This window comes from Syngnathus floridae, chromosome 19 (genome assembly GCF_059516105.1).
Source record: "Syngnathus floridae isolate MCC-2025c chromosome 19, RoL_Sflo_1.0, whole genome shotgun sequence".
Classification (NCBI taxonomy): domain Eukaryota; kingdom Metazoa; phylum Chordata; class Actinopteri; order Syngnathiformes; family Syngnathidae; genus Syngnathus; species Syngnathus floridae.
Genome location: NC_142431.1, coordinates 4830217 through 4846962, shown reverse-complemented (window position 1 = coordinate 4846962; position 16746 = coordinate 4830217). Strand labels below are relative to the sequence as shown.

The 16746-nt window shown below is 41.5% G+C and overlaps 4 protein-coding genes across 6 annotated transcripts in view; 1 reads left to right on the top strand and 3 right to left on the bottom strand.

Moving 5' to 3' along the window:
* disp1 (dispatched homolog 1 (Drosophila)) overlaps positions 1 to 2041 on the top strand; it is a 30561-nt gene extending 28520 nt beyond the window's left edge. For both annotated transcript variants that reach the window (XM_088360985.1, XM_088360986.1), the window contains one exon: positions 135 to 2041. In XM_088360985.1, the coding sequence (XP_088217111.1) occupies positions 135 to 1715 (1581 nt within the window). In that variant the 3' untranslated portion in view covers positions 1716 to 2041. The remainder of the gene's footprint in view (positions 1 to 134) is intronic.
* Positions 2042 to 3250: 1209 nt separating this feature from the next.
* On the bottom strand, positions 3251 to 7881 carry tlr5b (toll-like receptor 5b). 2 transcript variants are annotated; one of them, XM_088360987.1, is made up of 4 exons: positions 7726 to 7881; positions 4611 to 6897; positions 4173 to 4261; positions 3251 to 4100 (listed from the first exon to the last, which is right to left on the bottom strand). In XM_088360987.1, exons 1-4 carry the CDS (start codon positions 7792 to 7794, stop codon positions 3873 to 3875), a joined length of 2673 nt encoding a protein of 890 aa, XP_088217113.1. In that variant the 5' UTR covers positions 7795 to 7881; the 3' UTR covers positions 3251 to 3872. The 2 variants fall into 2 exon arrangements, with proteins under 2 accessions (XP_088217113.1, XP_088217114.1); XM_088360988.1 differs by lacking the exon at positions 7726 to 7881 and having other exon boundaries at positions 4611 to 5188; positions 6771 to 6891.
* A 2088-nt stretch (positions 7882 to 9969) lies between these two features.
* Positions 9970 to 12131, bottom strand: LOC148381770 (thrombomodulin-like). The gene has a single exon (XM_088360989.1). It carries the CDS (start codon positions 11984 to 11986, stop codon positions 10256 to 10258), a length of 1731 nt encoding a protein of 576 aa, XP_088217115.1. The 5' UTR covers positions 11987 to 12131; the 3' UTR covers positions 9970 to 10255.
* Positions 12132 to 12469: 338 nt separating this feature from the next.
* Positions 12470 to 16249, bottom strand: LOC148381769 (thrombomodulin-like). The gene has a single exon (XM_088360992.1). It carries the CDS (start codon positions 16030 to 16032, stop codon positions 14491 to 14493), a length of 1542 nt encoding a protein of 513 aa, XP_088217118.1. The 5' UTR covers positions 16033 to 16249; the 3' UTR covers positions 12470 to 14490.
* Between the last annotated feature and the right edge of the window lie 497 nt (positions 16250 to 16746).

The window sequence follows — 16746 nt, the reverse complement described above, 5'->3', positions numbered from 1 at the left end:
ATGGGCCATTCATTGAAGGTGCGCCTTATAATCCGGTGCGCCTTATAGTGCGGAAAATACGGTATTACTTGCTGTAGTCATTTGTGGAATTTTCCCATGACACCAAATGTAATAGTTATCTTTTGGTTATCCAGGTGGACGCCTGGATAACGGAAGAGCTGCGCCACGCCCCAGCAGGCCTCAACCATGGCTGGTTTGTCAGCAACCTGGAATTCTTCGATCTTCAGGACAGTCTGTCCGATGGCACTCTAGTTGCCATGGCGCTGTCTGTAGCTGTAGCCTTCAGCGTCATGCTACTCACCACATGGAACATCATCATCAGCTTATACGCCATCCTATCCATTGCCGGGACTATTTTTGTCACGGTGGGCTCTCTGGTGCTTCTCGGTTGGGAGCTAAACGTCTTGGAGTCGGTCACCATTTCAGTGGCTGTTGGACTGTCGGTGGACTTCGCCGTCCATTACGGTGTAGCCTACAGGTTGGCTCCGGAACCGGACCGCGAAGGCAAGGTGATTTTCTCCCTCAGCCGCATGGGTTCCGCTATTGCTATGGCTGCCTTGACCACCTTCGTCGCAGGGGCCATGATGATGCCCTCGACCGTGTTAGCCTACACCCAGCTGGGCACATTCATGATGCTAATCATGTGCATTAGCTGGGCCTTCGCCACCTTCTTTTTTCAGTGCATGTGCCGCTGTTTGGGACCTCAGGGCACCTGTGGCCAGATCCCACTGCCCAAAAAGCTGCAGTGTCAGGCTTTCTCTGAGGACCTCACCGAAGGCTCTCCATCCGGTTTGGCGAAATACCAGCTAGACAGCGGAGATGGCGAGACGGAACATTACGAATTAGAACCGCTCGCTTCAAGTCATAAAGCTGAAGACAAACCTCAAGAGGATCGGGATGTTTGTACTCAACGTCATAATGGCGTCCACCATACTTCCCAGTATTCCCACACCCAGTATAACAATAAAATGGAGGCTGGCAGATGTAATCCTGAAAACGGGCTTGTAGCCACTCACAACAGTCAGTCTCAGTGCCAGTACTCTCAAAACACAGACTGCTCATGTGGGGAGCCACCTCCACAGTGGACCCCCCACTCCTGTCCCCAGCCTCTCCAAGACTCACATCCCCTCCTATCCCCCTGTCCGAGCCAACTGGACCAAGTCTGCACACACGTGGATTGCTGCAAGCACTACGTCCCCTGTCCGCCTCCCCACTTGCACCGCTGCGGTCCAGGAAGGCTGGTATACCCCAGACAAGCACCCGCACCCTGCTGCCATCTTAAGTATTGCGTTCCGAGCCCAGAGGCTCCTTCTGAACATAGATCCCAGCACACCATCCAAAAACCTAGCTCTTTTACCGGCTCTGAGTGTCACGCACAAGAGCCCAATCATCGGCCAGAAGTGCCAAACCCAATTATCAGCTCAACTCACACAGAGAGACATCTGAAAACGCGAGAAGCCACAGAAACCACAACACAAGAGGATGTTTGGTGTAAGATCCCGAGTCAGCAGGAGGAAAAAGCAAGTGTGAAAAAGTGCAAGCAGAACTCCAAACGAGAGCGGGCGTCTTCTGGCTCGCCAAAGAAAGTTTACTGTTTTAACAGGGCGTTGAAGGTCAAGTGCAACTCGGCTTCAGAGTTCAATGTGCCAAAAAGTGAAACAAGTGTGCCTCCTATTATAATAAGCAGCAGTCGCTCTTCTGAAAGCTTATGTTAGGATAAAAATATACAACATCAAATTTTTATACAATAGCATTGACTCGTTAAATATTTCTTTATTTGCCCACATGGGAAAAAGTTTTCTTCCTACAGCCAATTTTTTTTTTCAAACAATCTTAACACTTGATTTTTTTTTTAAACAATGTGTTAATATATTGCAGACATTTGCACAGTCAGAAAAAAAAACCGCACATATTTGCTATTAAATGCGACATAGGTTTCACATTTCACACTATTTAATATAATATTGCTTGTCAGCTTGTTTTGTGTGCATTGAAAGTCTCCAATGGATTTTGTTCTGTACGATTAAAATGTCCCACTTAATCGTATTTGTCCTGTTTATCAACAGATGCCACAAAATATGAGTATTTTATAAGCAAATATTCATAATTGACTCAGAAATAGCAGCGCCTTTCCTGCTGTGTGTCTGACCTCAAGTAATTGGCAGGATTCAAAGTCAGGCTTCAGTTTACTTTTATTTTGATTTACACAAGATCAGATTTCTTCACAGATAGCCCAACATTGTTATGATGGGTCATAAAGTGATTTTAATAGCGCAAATAAGTTTTCGTTGTCATTTACTACATGAGAAATATGTAGGGAGCTTGAGTCCCCTTCAAAAAAATTGGAACGGCAATTGTTGTATTCTGAAGACATTTGGGTTTCACATCAATATTAGATTTAAAAGTCAAGCTAACTTTTTGGTGTTTACATTTCTCCTTTTAATTTCCTCTTTAGGAAGTGAAATGGATTCTCTATTTGAATAAGGTTTGATGATTTACTTGGGCCATAAAATGTTTTTTATGTGAAACCTGAATATCGTGTGTGTACAACAAAAAAAAGAAAACTCATGGATTGTAAATTTATCTACAAGTCTGAGGTAGCTGAGTTGGCTATGATCATTTTATTTTTTTTAATACTTGGGAGATACATCAGAGCTCCCTCCGTGTATTTATTGCCTTTCTTGTGATGTGGTACTTCAAGCAGCGGTGTGTTTTCAAAGCCTACTTTGAAATGGCAAATTTAGCAGTTTATTTTAACTTCTTGACACTTTTTGCTCTTAAAGCTTCAATGTAAAATTCATAAGTAAATCTCAGAGGAGTCACCCAATAACCACTCGCTATGGAAATTTGTTTTTTTCCTCGCATATGTACAATTAGACACATTCTAGGTTTTGACCTCCCACGTTGGAGGATCACATGTATACTTATTTCGACCACGTCATTTGCCTCCATTTCATCCGTGACTACTTTTCTTCTTCTCTTGCGCAAAACTCACCATAAGACAACAAGCACCTCTGTGATGATATTGATTTAAACAGAGGTCAAATATTAGCTATGGCCTGGAAAGGGGCGTGGCTTATTTAATTTTTCAAGGGGGCAGTAGAACTCATGTTGTATATTCCAGCAAGCTTTAAATAACCGTGAAGAGGTCACAGTGATTCAGAGTTTAACACGGTAAACATTTGCTTCACCTTTTCAAATTAGATCTCGCCGGAGACAGTGGAAGGAACCAGATTTATGGAGATAAAATAGTGCTCTTATGTTTAATCAGTCGAGACCAGATGTCTTTTTTTAACCAAAATCTTTTTGCCTAGGTGATGGTTATTACAAATATATTTCAAAATGAAAGAAATTATGAAAACGGAATATCTCTGGGTGTTGCTGAATGAATTTGATTGGTAGGAAAGTAAGTCTCCTTTAAAAACAAATGCAAAAAAAAAAATACAATTTGTGAATTTCAAGTTAGATCCTTTTTCAATAACTTCAGCATTTGTCTTCAACAATCAGCTAAAGCTAGCGCTGTGTTTTTTTTCTTTCCTAAAGTGGAAACAGGATGGAAGTGTTCCTCTTCCCAGTAGCTTCCTGTTTTCAGTAACTTGGTCGTTAAAAGAAGCCTGGTGACCCGAGCTGTACGCTCTCAAACCAAAATGTCCCTGGGGGGGGGGGGATGCACCGCTCTCATTTAGTGGTGAAAATTGAAAGTTGTTTCTCCTTACTATATAACAATACGGTCAAAATGGAATTGCTATAAAATCAATGATTGATTCCTGCTTCTTTGTAACACCTGTTTTCTTACTATTGGGGATAACAAAGGCTGTCACCACATCCCTACAGCAGGAGTGCTTTTTCATTCCGATGTTCTTGTTGACAGGTCACAGCCGTGCTTCAATGATCTCAAGCTGAATGTCGTTTCCAGGTGGAATGTCAGGCTTTGGCGCTTCCCCGTCAAATTTCTTCACCTCAGTCTCTTTGAGGATGTTGGAAACCAGGCGCTCATAAAACCACTCTAGGTCCTGAGGGTCGTCTGGCCAGATCAGGTACTCTCTCCTCTGGACGAACGCTCGGACTGCATTGCACTTCAACAGCTGGTAGTGAGCCACCTTTTGTTGGATTACATCAGAATATGGCATCTATATATATATATCGGAGAATATTCATGGAGAAGCACTGACCTTCCCGACCACCAGCATAATCAGAACATTTTTTAGCTCAGTCAGCATGCGGCCCTGAGCCAAGGTAAACGCCTCCAAGCACCAGCCATCTAAAGGGAGGGGGGGGATAGTAAAATTAGATATGGAAATGTTTAGAAATGAAAGAAAAACATGTCATTACACATGCTAATCTACCAGGTTAATATTTTCAGATGCATCTGATAATCTGGATTATTCTGATTGACTGAAATCAGGATCACATTCGGTCACTGGTACATGTGCCCCCTCGGGAACAAAAATGATGATGATTCCAAAGATCCATAACTAGGAGGGGCTGGAATAGGCTCCAATGGCTGGATTAAAAAAAAATCTCAGTCGGGTTGAATTGAGTAATATAGAAAATGTAACAATTACTCAATGTATCTTTCCTGTGATCAAGAAAATACACGTTGTCCTTACCTTTAAGGAACTCTTTGGAGACGATACACAAAGTCTTTCTACTGCCCCAGATGGCATCTCTAATGTTGGAGAGGTGATCTTCACCAGGCAGGAAGTCTCTGGCCTCGAAACAACAGTGGAGGATATTCTCTTCAGAGAATTTACTGTCCAGTTTTTTCAGTAAAGCAGCTTCTACCCACATGAAGTCTGTGTTGCTGAAGCAAAGATAGACATCATACTGAGCGTCCTGCAGAGGAGGCGGAGCTTTGGGCCCCTCGAGAACTCGACTGACAATTTTTTTGTAAGTGATATAAATATATCCACGAAGACGTGCGTAAGCAATCCCACAAAGTATGGTGGTGAGAATGAGAAGAGTAGAGAAGACGAATAGTGCAAATTTAAGTTTTTGGACCGCTAGATCGTCATCGACCTCACATGGTTCCACCATCCGGGAGTAGTTGAGCAGTGGAAGGTCATAGTTAACAGCCGGAAACTCGCATCGGTATTTCTCCAGACTGAGGAAGGTTACGTTGGTGTCATTCATCCACTTCAGGAAGGTTTCGAGTTGACAGTCGCAGTAAAACCGATTTCCCGAAAGGCTGAGGAAGAGGAGGGAATCAAAAGTCATTGGATCTGGGTAGGCCAAGAAGTTGTTGGACAGATCGAGGTTTGTAAGGCTGTTGGGTAAAACATCTGGCTGCAGATAGGTCAAGGCGTTAGAAGACAGGTCAAGCTCAATGATTGAGTTGAGACCATGAAAAATGCCCTTTGGGAGACTCTTGAGGGAGTTGAAGCTTAAATTTAGACCGAGCAGATTTTCAAGATGATCAAAAACATCAAGGCATCTCCCGTCAGCCCAAACCAACTGCAGAGAGCTATCATGAAGATCTAGCACTTGTAAGCTATGATTAAAAGGAATCGAAATGTTCTGACCAAGCACGCACCACTTAATGAAATTACCACCAAAGAAGAAATTCTGCAGATTTTTAAAATGACTTAAAATGAGATAAACGTCCTCAAGGTTTGTTAATCGATTATTGGTCACGTCCACGTGAATCGGATTAATGCTTAGTTCATCTATCGTGTATATATTAACCAACCGATTGTCACCCAGAAGAAGATATTCGAGATTTGGCAATGATGCAGGGGAACCTAAAGTCCGCAGGGAGTTTCCTGTCATATATAATGCTCGTAATTTGGGAAGACCTTCAAAAGCGTGATATCCCAGCGTTCCAATGTGATTAAAAGACAAATCCAAAACCCTAAGCTCTCTCAGACTGCTAAACGTGTGTGAAACTACTTCTCCTAGGAGATTGAACGACAAGTTGAGCAATCTTAAATTTCCCTCAACACCACTGAAAGCTTGGTTGGTAATTTGATTGATTCTGTTTTCCGACACATCAATTATTATCGCATCGGTAAGAGAACTGAAGACGGCTCTCTGTAAGGCAAATATTCGGTTTTTAGATAAATCAAAAGTATTTATTGCGCTGTTTGCAAGACCTTCAAATGTGTACCTGTCTGGATCTGGGATATTATCGTGTGAAAAACCTTTCCCTAATTGGCCGGAGAATATGAGATGAGCGATGGGAGTACCCTGAATCGCTTTAAAAAATTGTTGGGTTGCGGTCACGTTAAACCCGGTGGTTGATAAATCAAGAATATTGAAAGCCATTCCTCGAAACGGGTTTCCGCATCTTCCCCAGTCGAAATCCATAGCGGCCATTTTGTATAAGTGATTAGAGTCTAAATTGAAATGTGTGAAGTACTTCCCTCTGAAACCAATGAGATCTTCTTCACAGAGTTGTTCAATCTTATTCAACATGAGGTTAATCTCTACCAAATTAGAGAGATTTTGAAAGAAAAGTCCAGGAGTGACTTTTCGGAGTAAGTTCCCGAAAAGATTAAGTACTTGTAAGGACAAGAGCGGCTCAAAGTAGTTTTGCGCCAATATGGAGTCTGTCAAATCGCAGTGGTCCAATAAGAGGTATCTCAAACTGATCATCCCCGCAAATGCTCGTGGCTCCAATTGAAGGCCAACATTATCACCCAGAACTAAGCGAACCAACTGTGTCTGTCTGAGGAATGCGTTATTCCTTAGTACGAGCGTCGCATTCTGCTTCCCAAGATCCACTTCTAGCAGTTGCTCCAGATTTTGGAGTGACGTGCTATTGATCTCACTGATTCTGTTCATCTCCAAGTAGAGGTGGGTGATGTTTGAAGGCAGATCAGGCACCCATTGGTGATTCTGTCTGTGACAAGCGGCTACAGGGCCGTATATTTTACAAGATGGGTAACACTTGGCAACCTGTAGAAAAAAACAAAACGGGGAATCAGAAATTGACAGAGTTGTGATTAACTGTTTAAGTTATTGCTCTCACGACCCGACCCCAAATCAATGGAAGAAAATTGATGTATATAAAAAAAAATATATATACGTAAATTTGGGACTATAAGCCGCGGCTTTTTCGTAAATTTTGAACCCGGAATCACGGGTTTTAGCAGGTGCGGCTTATAGTCCGAAAATTACGGTATATAAAATCAATAGATAATGATAAATAATATAAAATAAATATGTAAATATATAATTATATATAATCAATAAATAATAATAAATAATATATATAATATATAAATAAAATACATGTAGTTTTGCAAAAAAATAGCAAGTTAAGACAGTCTGACACTACCTACATTACCAAAACAACAAGTAGTTAATTCGACTATCCACCTTTAGTAAGGTTGCTTTATAAGTTCCTAACCTTCCTAAGTGACAAGCAACATGTTTCTTGCACAGATAAAATCAGGTTTCCAGAAAAGAAAGGAATGACTATATAAAAAAAGGTACAAGTAGGCAGCCAAATGCCTAAATGATTTGGTAACATTAACCTCTGTTGTTGTTTGCTGTAACTTCTCTGGGCACACTCTTCTTTTGTCTCAAAATGTAGAAATAATACTCTTGGGTCTCTTTATCATAGACATATTTAGTCTTCAACAAAAATCAAATCAGAGAAAATGTTGTCCACCCAGGACCAAGTTAACATGCATTCATAAAAAATGCTTCAAAATACAACAACTATAGTAAACAAATTTAAAAATAAATGCAATTGGCATTGGACAAAGTGTGCAAACCTACCTGAACAATCACACAGACGAAGACCAGTTGAAGAACCAGGGTCCACAAATTGTACTTCCCGCAGTTCATTATCCTGGTGGGGCACACATTAAAAGTGAGCCAAAGCAGTTACTGTCAACCAAAGCACAATGAGCGGGGTACATAACCGAGAAGGAAGTTGCGTAAGACTGTTTGCCTTACATTGGTTAATAGTTCACTGGTGCAGCATGCTCCACTCATAAAAGGCGTTTACTGACATTATTTTTGCAAATATAATTTCCGCAAATAAAACTTAATCAGCTGATGAGTTTCTCTGATAACGGACAAAAGTCCTCCCTGTTATTACTCCTGTTCCAGCCGCTCTACCAGCATGCTTTATTGCAACATTGAGTTTGACCTCATAAAACAAGCAAATCTAATTGCTATTTGTCAACATAGTTGTGCCTTTAATTTAATTTGAGCTATTATACATATATGTCCTCCTAAAATAGAGTTAAATGATTATTTGTGACAATTAAAATTGTAACAACTACTACTGTACTAATACTTCTATAGTATTATCATCCTTATACATGTAATGAAAAAGATTTTACGATGCTTGCATACACATAAATACTTAAAATAAGTGGAATATAAGTGTTTTTGTGTAGTACATGCATGAAATCTCTCGGAAATGAAAATGTCACAAGTGAAAGATGAATTCCACCATTGAAATCACATTTCAGTAGGACTAAAGGGATTTCTGTAGTGTGTAGAAGAGTGTTTCACTAAATATGTGAATGGAAAATGTGTCACCATCACTAGTGTAGTAAAATTGTGTGGAAAAAACGGAAGGCCTTTTGTCATTGCGTCACTCTGTCAGAAGAGCATTTTGCAATTTAACAAAAGACACTCGTGGACCCCAACATAGTACAGAGACAAACAATCACAACCACATACACACCATCACTGAGCAACTTTCACAACCATTTATTATCCTTAACACGGCTCTGTTGGAAGTGGGACCGATCCGCTAAGTTGGGTCAATTTGACCCACTGCAGTCAAATGTTATGGGTTATTTTGTTCAAGCAGGTTCCAGTCTACAGTTAAAAATGTAAGTCAATTCAAAATGTCTGTTATTTATCATTCCAGGCAGAGGTGGTAAATCCAGGTCGAGAAAGTGTAAAGGCTGCCACAGTTTGGCTTTTGGGTGCGTCTTGGGTCCACGGCCTCCTTGCTGGCCTTAATGAGGAGTTCCTGCAGAAGTGCACGGTAAAATGTAACCGCAATCACGATTGGGAGTAAAATGACATCGGTGTGCCTACTCACATATTACTTGTCATGCAGACAGGAGCGACTGCAGCGCAACGGCATGACTGCAAGTGAGATTCCGCCCTCTGCTGGTCAGAGAAAGAAGGCACATTTCATTTCAGATAGCATGTTCAAAGTTGATTATTTTTGTGCCCAGTGTGGAGCATATCAATTACCTGCTCACGGCAGAGTACATCGACCAGCGCATTCCAGCAACATTTTTTTTCTTTCTTCCTGAAGGTGTGGAAGCTACATTTTTTGAGGAAGCCTGAGAAGTAATAATGACCAAAAAAGACATGGACGGATGTGCAACTAAACATGGAGCTTTTTGTGAGTAGTCTCTAACATCATCTTCATGCTTGAAAAGATTATTTTTTTTCTCTCAAAATGTTTGACTATTTACATAAGAATATGTGAATTTTTATCTGATATTTTGTATCTTAAAATACAAGTTTTCCAATTACATATCAGTTGTACATAATTTAAACTCACGTTATTTTGGTTGGGGGAGAAAAGGGAAAAAAAGTATCCAGAAATCACATTATCACACTTAATCATGTGCAACCTTTGTACAAGTTAATTTAAGGACTTTTTCAAGGGTAAAAAATTAACCTCAGCCACATTTTGTAATTTACCGTACAGCATAATAGCCAGTTTCTTGAGAGTATGTCAACTTTGGATACGATTTAACAGGCTCAGGTTTCACAAAATATATTAATTCTGAAGAGATTATAGTTGTTTGATTCGCAGTAACGATTTATTTATTTATTTATTTATTTATTTATTTATTTATTTATTTATTTATTTATTTGTTTATTTATTTATTTATTTATTTATTTATTTATTTATTTATTTATTTATTTATTTATTGCGTTCAATTTGATTTTTTTAACTCGTTATTTGTCTCTCGGTTATAGTACACTCATTTTGCCAGTAGGGGACAGAATCAGACAGTTTCGAGACGGACAACAAACTTGATCGAGGGTGTGCAATTTATTAGCGTTTCAGTACAAAATCAATTCACGTTTACATTTTGGCGTTTGTTGCAGAAGCCAAACTCCATGTTGAAAAATGCTTTTATGTAAGTCTTGTGGGGTTACTGTTGCCCTTTATTCTGTTTTGTCTGCTGTGATATTTTGCGCCCATCAGTGCTTGTAGCCCAAATGAAAATGAATTCCAATGTGAATTGACTTTAAGGGCAAAGGGAAGGCGGGGGAGATCTTCAGCTCTACATTCACATGTCATGTACCTTCTTATTTATTACGCGTCACTCCCCATCCCGTGTAAACTGTGGGCCTCCCCTCCATCAGGGTCTTTATATGCAGCCTCGCTTTCCATTTTCCCTCTTTTACTTAATATATGCTGACACAAAAAGACCACCAACACAACAAAAAGGACACAGCACACTATTATAGCCACCAGCCCGCCTACTGTCACCGCCGAGGGCTGCTGTGTTGGAGCGACCTCGTGTGGCGTCACTGTAGGATTCATAGTTGTTGTAAACTCCCCCGAGCCTTCCCCTTCTTCATCTTCATCCTCATTTCTTTCACAAAACACCTCATTTACTAAAATGAACCCTTTACGACAAGAGCAAACATAGCTTCCATAAGTGTTTTTACAGCCATGATCGCAGTAACTATCCCCGCATTCGTCCATGTCAATGCATACGGTGTGGTCCACCCTCTCCTCCGCTATGTAACCATCTGGACAGTAACACTGGTACTTGTCATTTGGGTCGCACTCCGCGATGCACTCCTCCTTGCCACAGTGCAGCTCACACTTGCTCGTGTCCAGCGGGTCCACTTTATATCCATCGTAGCAGGAACATTTATAACTCCCGGGGTTGTTGTCACACATATGCTCGCAGGGTGCAGACGCGCATTCATTCTGATCCACGCACAATCCCATCGTCATCTTGAATCCGACCTCACATTCGCATTTGAAGCCGCCCACGGTGTTGACGCATCGGAAGTTCTCCCCAGGACATTGGCGTTCATCGGAGCACTCGTTAATGTCCATGCAAGACCTTCCATCGGCTGCCAGTTTGAAGCCGTGGTCACACGCACAGGAAGGCGCACCGTCGTTTCCATTCAAACAGGCGTACTCGCACCCTAAACGCGCGCACGCGTCCCCCGCGTCCTCGTCGCATGAGATTTCATTCAGGGGGTTGATGGAGAAACCGGGCGGGCATGAGCAAGAAGGTTCATAAGCATCATCCACGGCGCATTTGTGCTCGCAACCTCCTTCGAGGATCTCGCAGCTCCACGGAGCCTGAAGCCAAGTTTCGTAGCACACGAACTTGCGCTTGGTCGGTTCCAGCGTGACGGTGCTTCCGGGCGGCACGGAGAGCAGATCATCTCCCCCGAAACCCAAAGGGGTGCTGTACACCGGGGTTTCCCCCTGGAAAACCATATCTTTAGTCGAGCACGAGGATTCGAAGTGGTACTCGCACAGGAAGCCGGTGACTCGTGAGTCACACGGCTCCTGAACCCACTGGAGCTCGTCCACATCGGAAACTGTGACGCAGCGTGGAGATGTGCAGTCGCTGTCGAAAGAAGGAGCCCAGTTTTCAAAATCACTTCCAGTGTCTTTTGTCATCCACTCATATCCTTCAAGACGAGATGTTGCATTCGGGCAAGCGGTTACACGATGCAAACCGATCCAGAATCGACCCGAAAAGTTCATCAATAGTTTAGGCAGTACATCACGTGATGCAGACGGAGTAACAGTCATTAAAAGCCCGTTTCTTTCTTTGCAATGATTCTGTGCGCTTGGAAAGTCACAAGAGTTGTGGAACACGGCGAAACAACGGCTCTCAACACAGAGCCCACCGTCCGGGTCCAGCCCATCGAGCCTCCCCACCAGCACAGCCAGCACAGCAACGAACAATCCCGTGGCATCCTTCATATTTGAACACAAGCGTGCGTTCAAGTGGTCATGCGTCCCTGCAGCCAAGACGCTTGTTTGTTGGAAAAAATGTTTGTCTCGCATTTATAATCTCCCCTTTCCATGTTGGCGACCGAGCAGAGGAAGGAAGTGGCTCTTAAGCAGCCTTCTACGGCGCTCAGTGGCTCTCTAAGGAAACCTTCTCCTCTCAAACGCCCTCAAAGAAGACCACGGCCGCAAATTACGCACCGGGGCTTTACGCACGCCATCACTTACGCTAACCCCCTCCCCTTTGTCCCCGTTGCCCCTCCTAGTGAGCGGACTCGCACAGTCTGCAGTGTATGGAAAATCGTTTGAACTTTCATTTTACATCCTCGATATTCAGATTATATGGCCCAACATATTCGTATGCTAATTGTACTCACTTCTAAAACTCAAACTAAAACAGAAGGCTGCGAAAGTATTTTAGACTCCAGGGGGGCGAGGTGAAGGTAAACATATTTGAAATACTTGAAATCTTTTATGACGCCAGGACTGTTTTTTTTCCCTTTTTTTTCCCCCAAAAACAATAATCCACAGTCTGGCCACTGTCATAGAATTATCAATTTAATTGCATTACTATTGTTGTACAGTGAAGTGGATAGAACTGTATTGCATCACAATGGTAGAGAAAAAAATACTGTCAGGATGTTATAACTATGTAATAAGCAGTTCTGTATTAGTACAAAGTACAACCACAATAAACATATCAATATGTTGACATCCATGTAACATCTTCTATGGAAACTCAAATGCATTTCAATCAAATGAGATGTTCCTTAACAGTCAGTCAGTAATGGTACATAAATTCAACATTTAATGTCGAAAAAAGGCACACAAGAAAAGGCACATGTGTTATACAGTTGAATTATAATGACTTTGGGCACATAATGATGAGGTGGCATTATTCTTATTCTTTCACGTTAGCAATTATGTTATGTAGCTCATATAGCAGCAGTTTTACATTCAAGGTCTTTTTGACAGTAATGTTCTGAATACATGCATATTTTCATCTAAAATATTGTCATGGAATATCTATCAAGTTATAATATAATTATGCACTCAGCTTCTACAGTAATTACACTTTGATAATCAAATGACACCCAAGCTAACCGCAAACACATATTTACATTTTCAGAGAGGTATCAATTAAGTTAACACTTAGTTTATTATTGCAATTGCAGTTTTCAGTGTTGCAAATTATTTTACACAAACGTCAACACATCCACTTGAGTTTGCAGAAATCAAATGTTGACCACAGGTGTACTTACAGTAAATGTTTAGCTTTGTGTTTTTAAAGACAGTGTTATGATATTGTTGTTGAGAGAAGTCATGATAGAAAACAGGTTCAGGTTAAAGCATCAGCCAGTGTTCAGCTTCAAAACCACACTTCATCATACAAGGACAAAAAAAAAAAAAAACCCACTTAATTCATGCATACAACAAATATTTTGAATTAGGCTGATTGTAATGGCACTTTTTTTTCTTGATAAAGTGGAAGTAGTGTCATTTGTTTGTTTGAATAAAATCAACAATGAATTTCTTAGAATTGTGATACATAGCTTAAATCTGGGATTTGTGTGATTTCTTAATGCAGACCAAATATTGTTCAATGAAAAGCACATTTCACCAAAGTTTGAGTTGGACGACAGCAGTTTTGTGCCAATTCGGAAGCTTTGGTAGAGAACTGAATGAAGTACCTCATTATTAAATATATTATATAAGTACTAAGAATTAGGGCTGCATTATTTAATCAATTAATGTGTCGATTTCTATTCCTTTATACAAAACAGGACTTTTTTTCAATTTGACAATTAGGAGACTTTATCACTGAGAAATGTAATCATTCAAATAAAAATGAACCTACCCAACACCATTCACAATCAAGAATATTAACTTTTAAAAGAACAAAAAACAGTGTTTTGGTTTTATACGCATCAATGGCTGCTAATCTAAGTTCCAGCATATGTAGCTTTGGTAACATCTTAATTGCAGACACGTGCAGAGAAAAAAAAATAAAAAAAAGGAAGCAAAAAAATGGCACCCATTGCTAAAATTGGCCACATAATTTAAAAACAAAAAAAACAAAAACAGTAGCATTTGTATTTAACTTGGGGCATAACTTATGTTAATGCAACCAACATAGTCAATAATTTTATCGGTACTAAGGAAGTAAATGGAAGCTTCAGTGTGTATGAAAAGTCGACACAACACCGTTCAAACAGCGAGGGCTTCATCATATCAAAACTCTTAAAGGGTTAAATGATGACAAAGAATTATTATTGCTTTTTTAAAAAAATATTGATGAATAAAGCTGAGACGTTGAGATATGAATGTTTGCAAACATAACGAATGTTGAGTTTTTATCCGTTTTGGTGTAACAATTGCAGTTTTTTCATCACCAAGAAATTCAAAATTTCATACCACAACAAAAATTCAAACTTTTTAGGTGACAAGGAAAACTAAAATTCAAAAATTGCAAAATTCTTTTCAACATTTAATGAACCCTGATTAAAACCTCGCCATTTATCCACGCACATGCCTGTTCTTAAGGGTTAACAGTATTGTGGTTAAAGTCTTTGTGAGTCATATTTTGACTCCTTATCAAAAGATAACCGCTTGTATGTCTCTGTGGTGACTTGCTGCAGGTAGAAAATATCCATATCGGACCCTTTGAGGGAAGAAAGATCAAGACTACCGCAACGTTTGGCCAAGTTCCTAACCAGCAAGTAGAGCAAAACCAGGCAAAGCAACAGGAACACAGTAATGCCAAGTATGCTACCTGTTTTGACGTAAGACGGCACGATGGCTGGACGGGGCTCAGCCTGCGTGGGGTACACTGGGGTCCATCCATCCTCGCTCGGGTGCACGCACATATATTCATCAAACAACTCAAAGCCCTCCTTACAAGTACACACAAAACTCCCAAATAAGTTTTCACAATTGTGTTCACACTGCAAATCAATCTCACACTCATCGATGTCGGTGCAGTATGCAGTGCCGTTGCGGATGTCTTGGATATAACCTTCAGGGCAGAAACATTGATGCATATCCTTCTTCTCCAAAGTAGGATTTGGGATGCAGTTAGCTCGGCAGTCCGGCTGGTCGCAGTACATCTGACACTTTGTGGGGTCATCTGGGGACACTTTGAACCCCTCACGACACACGCACGCATATGCGCCGTTAGATTTAACGCAATTCATGTGCTCACATTTGTCACAGATCCTCACATCCACGCACACGCCCTCCTCTTCCTCGAAACCATCCATGCACCTGCACTCGAATCCACCATGTGAATTCACGCACTCCTCACCCTCTAACTCGCAAGCATCCAATTGCTGGCACTCGTCCACGTCCACGCAGCTTTTCCCGTCCGGGGCCAGCGTGAAGCCTCCACGGCATATGCACGCTTGGGTGGCGTTGTCACACTGGTGCGCGCAACGATCACATGGATCATGGCCGCAGGTGATGAGGTTGGCGTGGAGATGTGCTCCCTCCCCACACACGCAGGAGCCGGATGTGGTGTTGCAACCGTATTCGCAGCCGCCTCCCATCACCTCGCAGTTCCACGGGGCTCGCAGCCAACGTGATTGAAAACACAAATACTTGGCGTCCAGATGTAAGGTGCCCATCTTCTCCACTTCGGCAGTCGTTCCGCCAGGGAAATAAAGTGAAGTGGCGTTTACAGCAAAGTTCATTGGCGCTAAATATTTCACCTGAGCGTCTCCCGCTACGGAGATTGCGCCACAAGGCTTCTCGAGGAATTGGCAAAAGTACCCTGTGAGTTTGTTTCCGCACGGGGTCGTATGGATTATCAGGTTGCCTCCCATCGACACCGAGCAAGAAGTGCAGTTATGGGCGCCTGTGACCATCCCAGAACGATCGAACCAAAAACTGCCGCTCATGCCTTCTAGTAATTGTCCTTGCTCTTCCGCGTCGAAGTTTAACAACAAATCTCCACCGGAATCTCGGCAACTTTTCTGGGCTCCCTCAAAGTCTTTTAGTCCCACAAAAAGAGCGTAACAATAATCATTTGTGCAATATCCGCGCAAAGACAGCACCGTTTTCTGCAGCCCGCAAAGTAGGAGCGCACGTATGAGGAAAGCAATCATGGTGTCGATGCTTGAAGAGATTATTGGTCAAAAGAAAGATGGCTGGCTGTGTTCGACGATGCAAACTTGCCGAGGATACTGGAAGCTCCACATTATACCGTCCATTTATAAAACCATGTCCTTCTCTAGTTCGAGCAGCACAGGAAGGAAGTTCAGTTCTGGTGGGTCCGCTTGCACAACCCTCCCCCTGCAGCGCTTAAACCTTATCACAAACATACTGGCTCATTAACACGCACGCACGCGCACGCACGCAGTCACACGCACACATACCTTCCCCATGACTGATCTTCTCATGAGAGGACAGTAGCTTGTCTTGTCACATCCCCTATTCACCCAGAAGTGGCAAAGGTACACACTGTAAAAAAAAAAAAAAAAAAAGACAGGTAACAGAGGTTCAGCTGATTTAAGTCCTGTATTTGTGTAAAAGTACAACAACAACAAAAAGACTGTACATACTATATAGTAGCTAATATATACACATACAGTATATCACACACGCATATATATATACACTACATAGATACCTCGTCTATTAGACGTCTGGTCTATGTATCGACCTAATTTAGACGTCTAAAATTGGTCTCGGTTTAGAACGTCTAAATTAAAAACATCAAATATGATCATATTTCGAAAATTTTAAAGTCTCAACCAGCTGTAAGTTGTATAAATAATGGACAGAAGTTATTTGGATTTGTCACTTCACTGGTTCTTTTA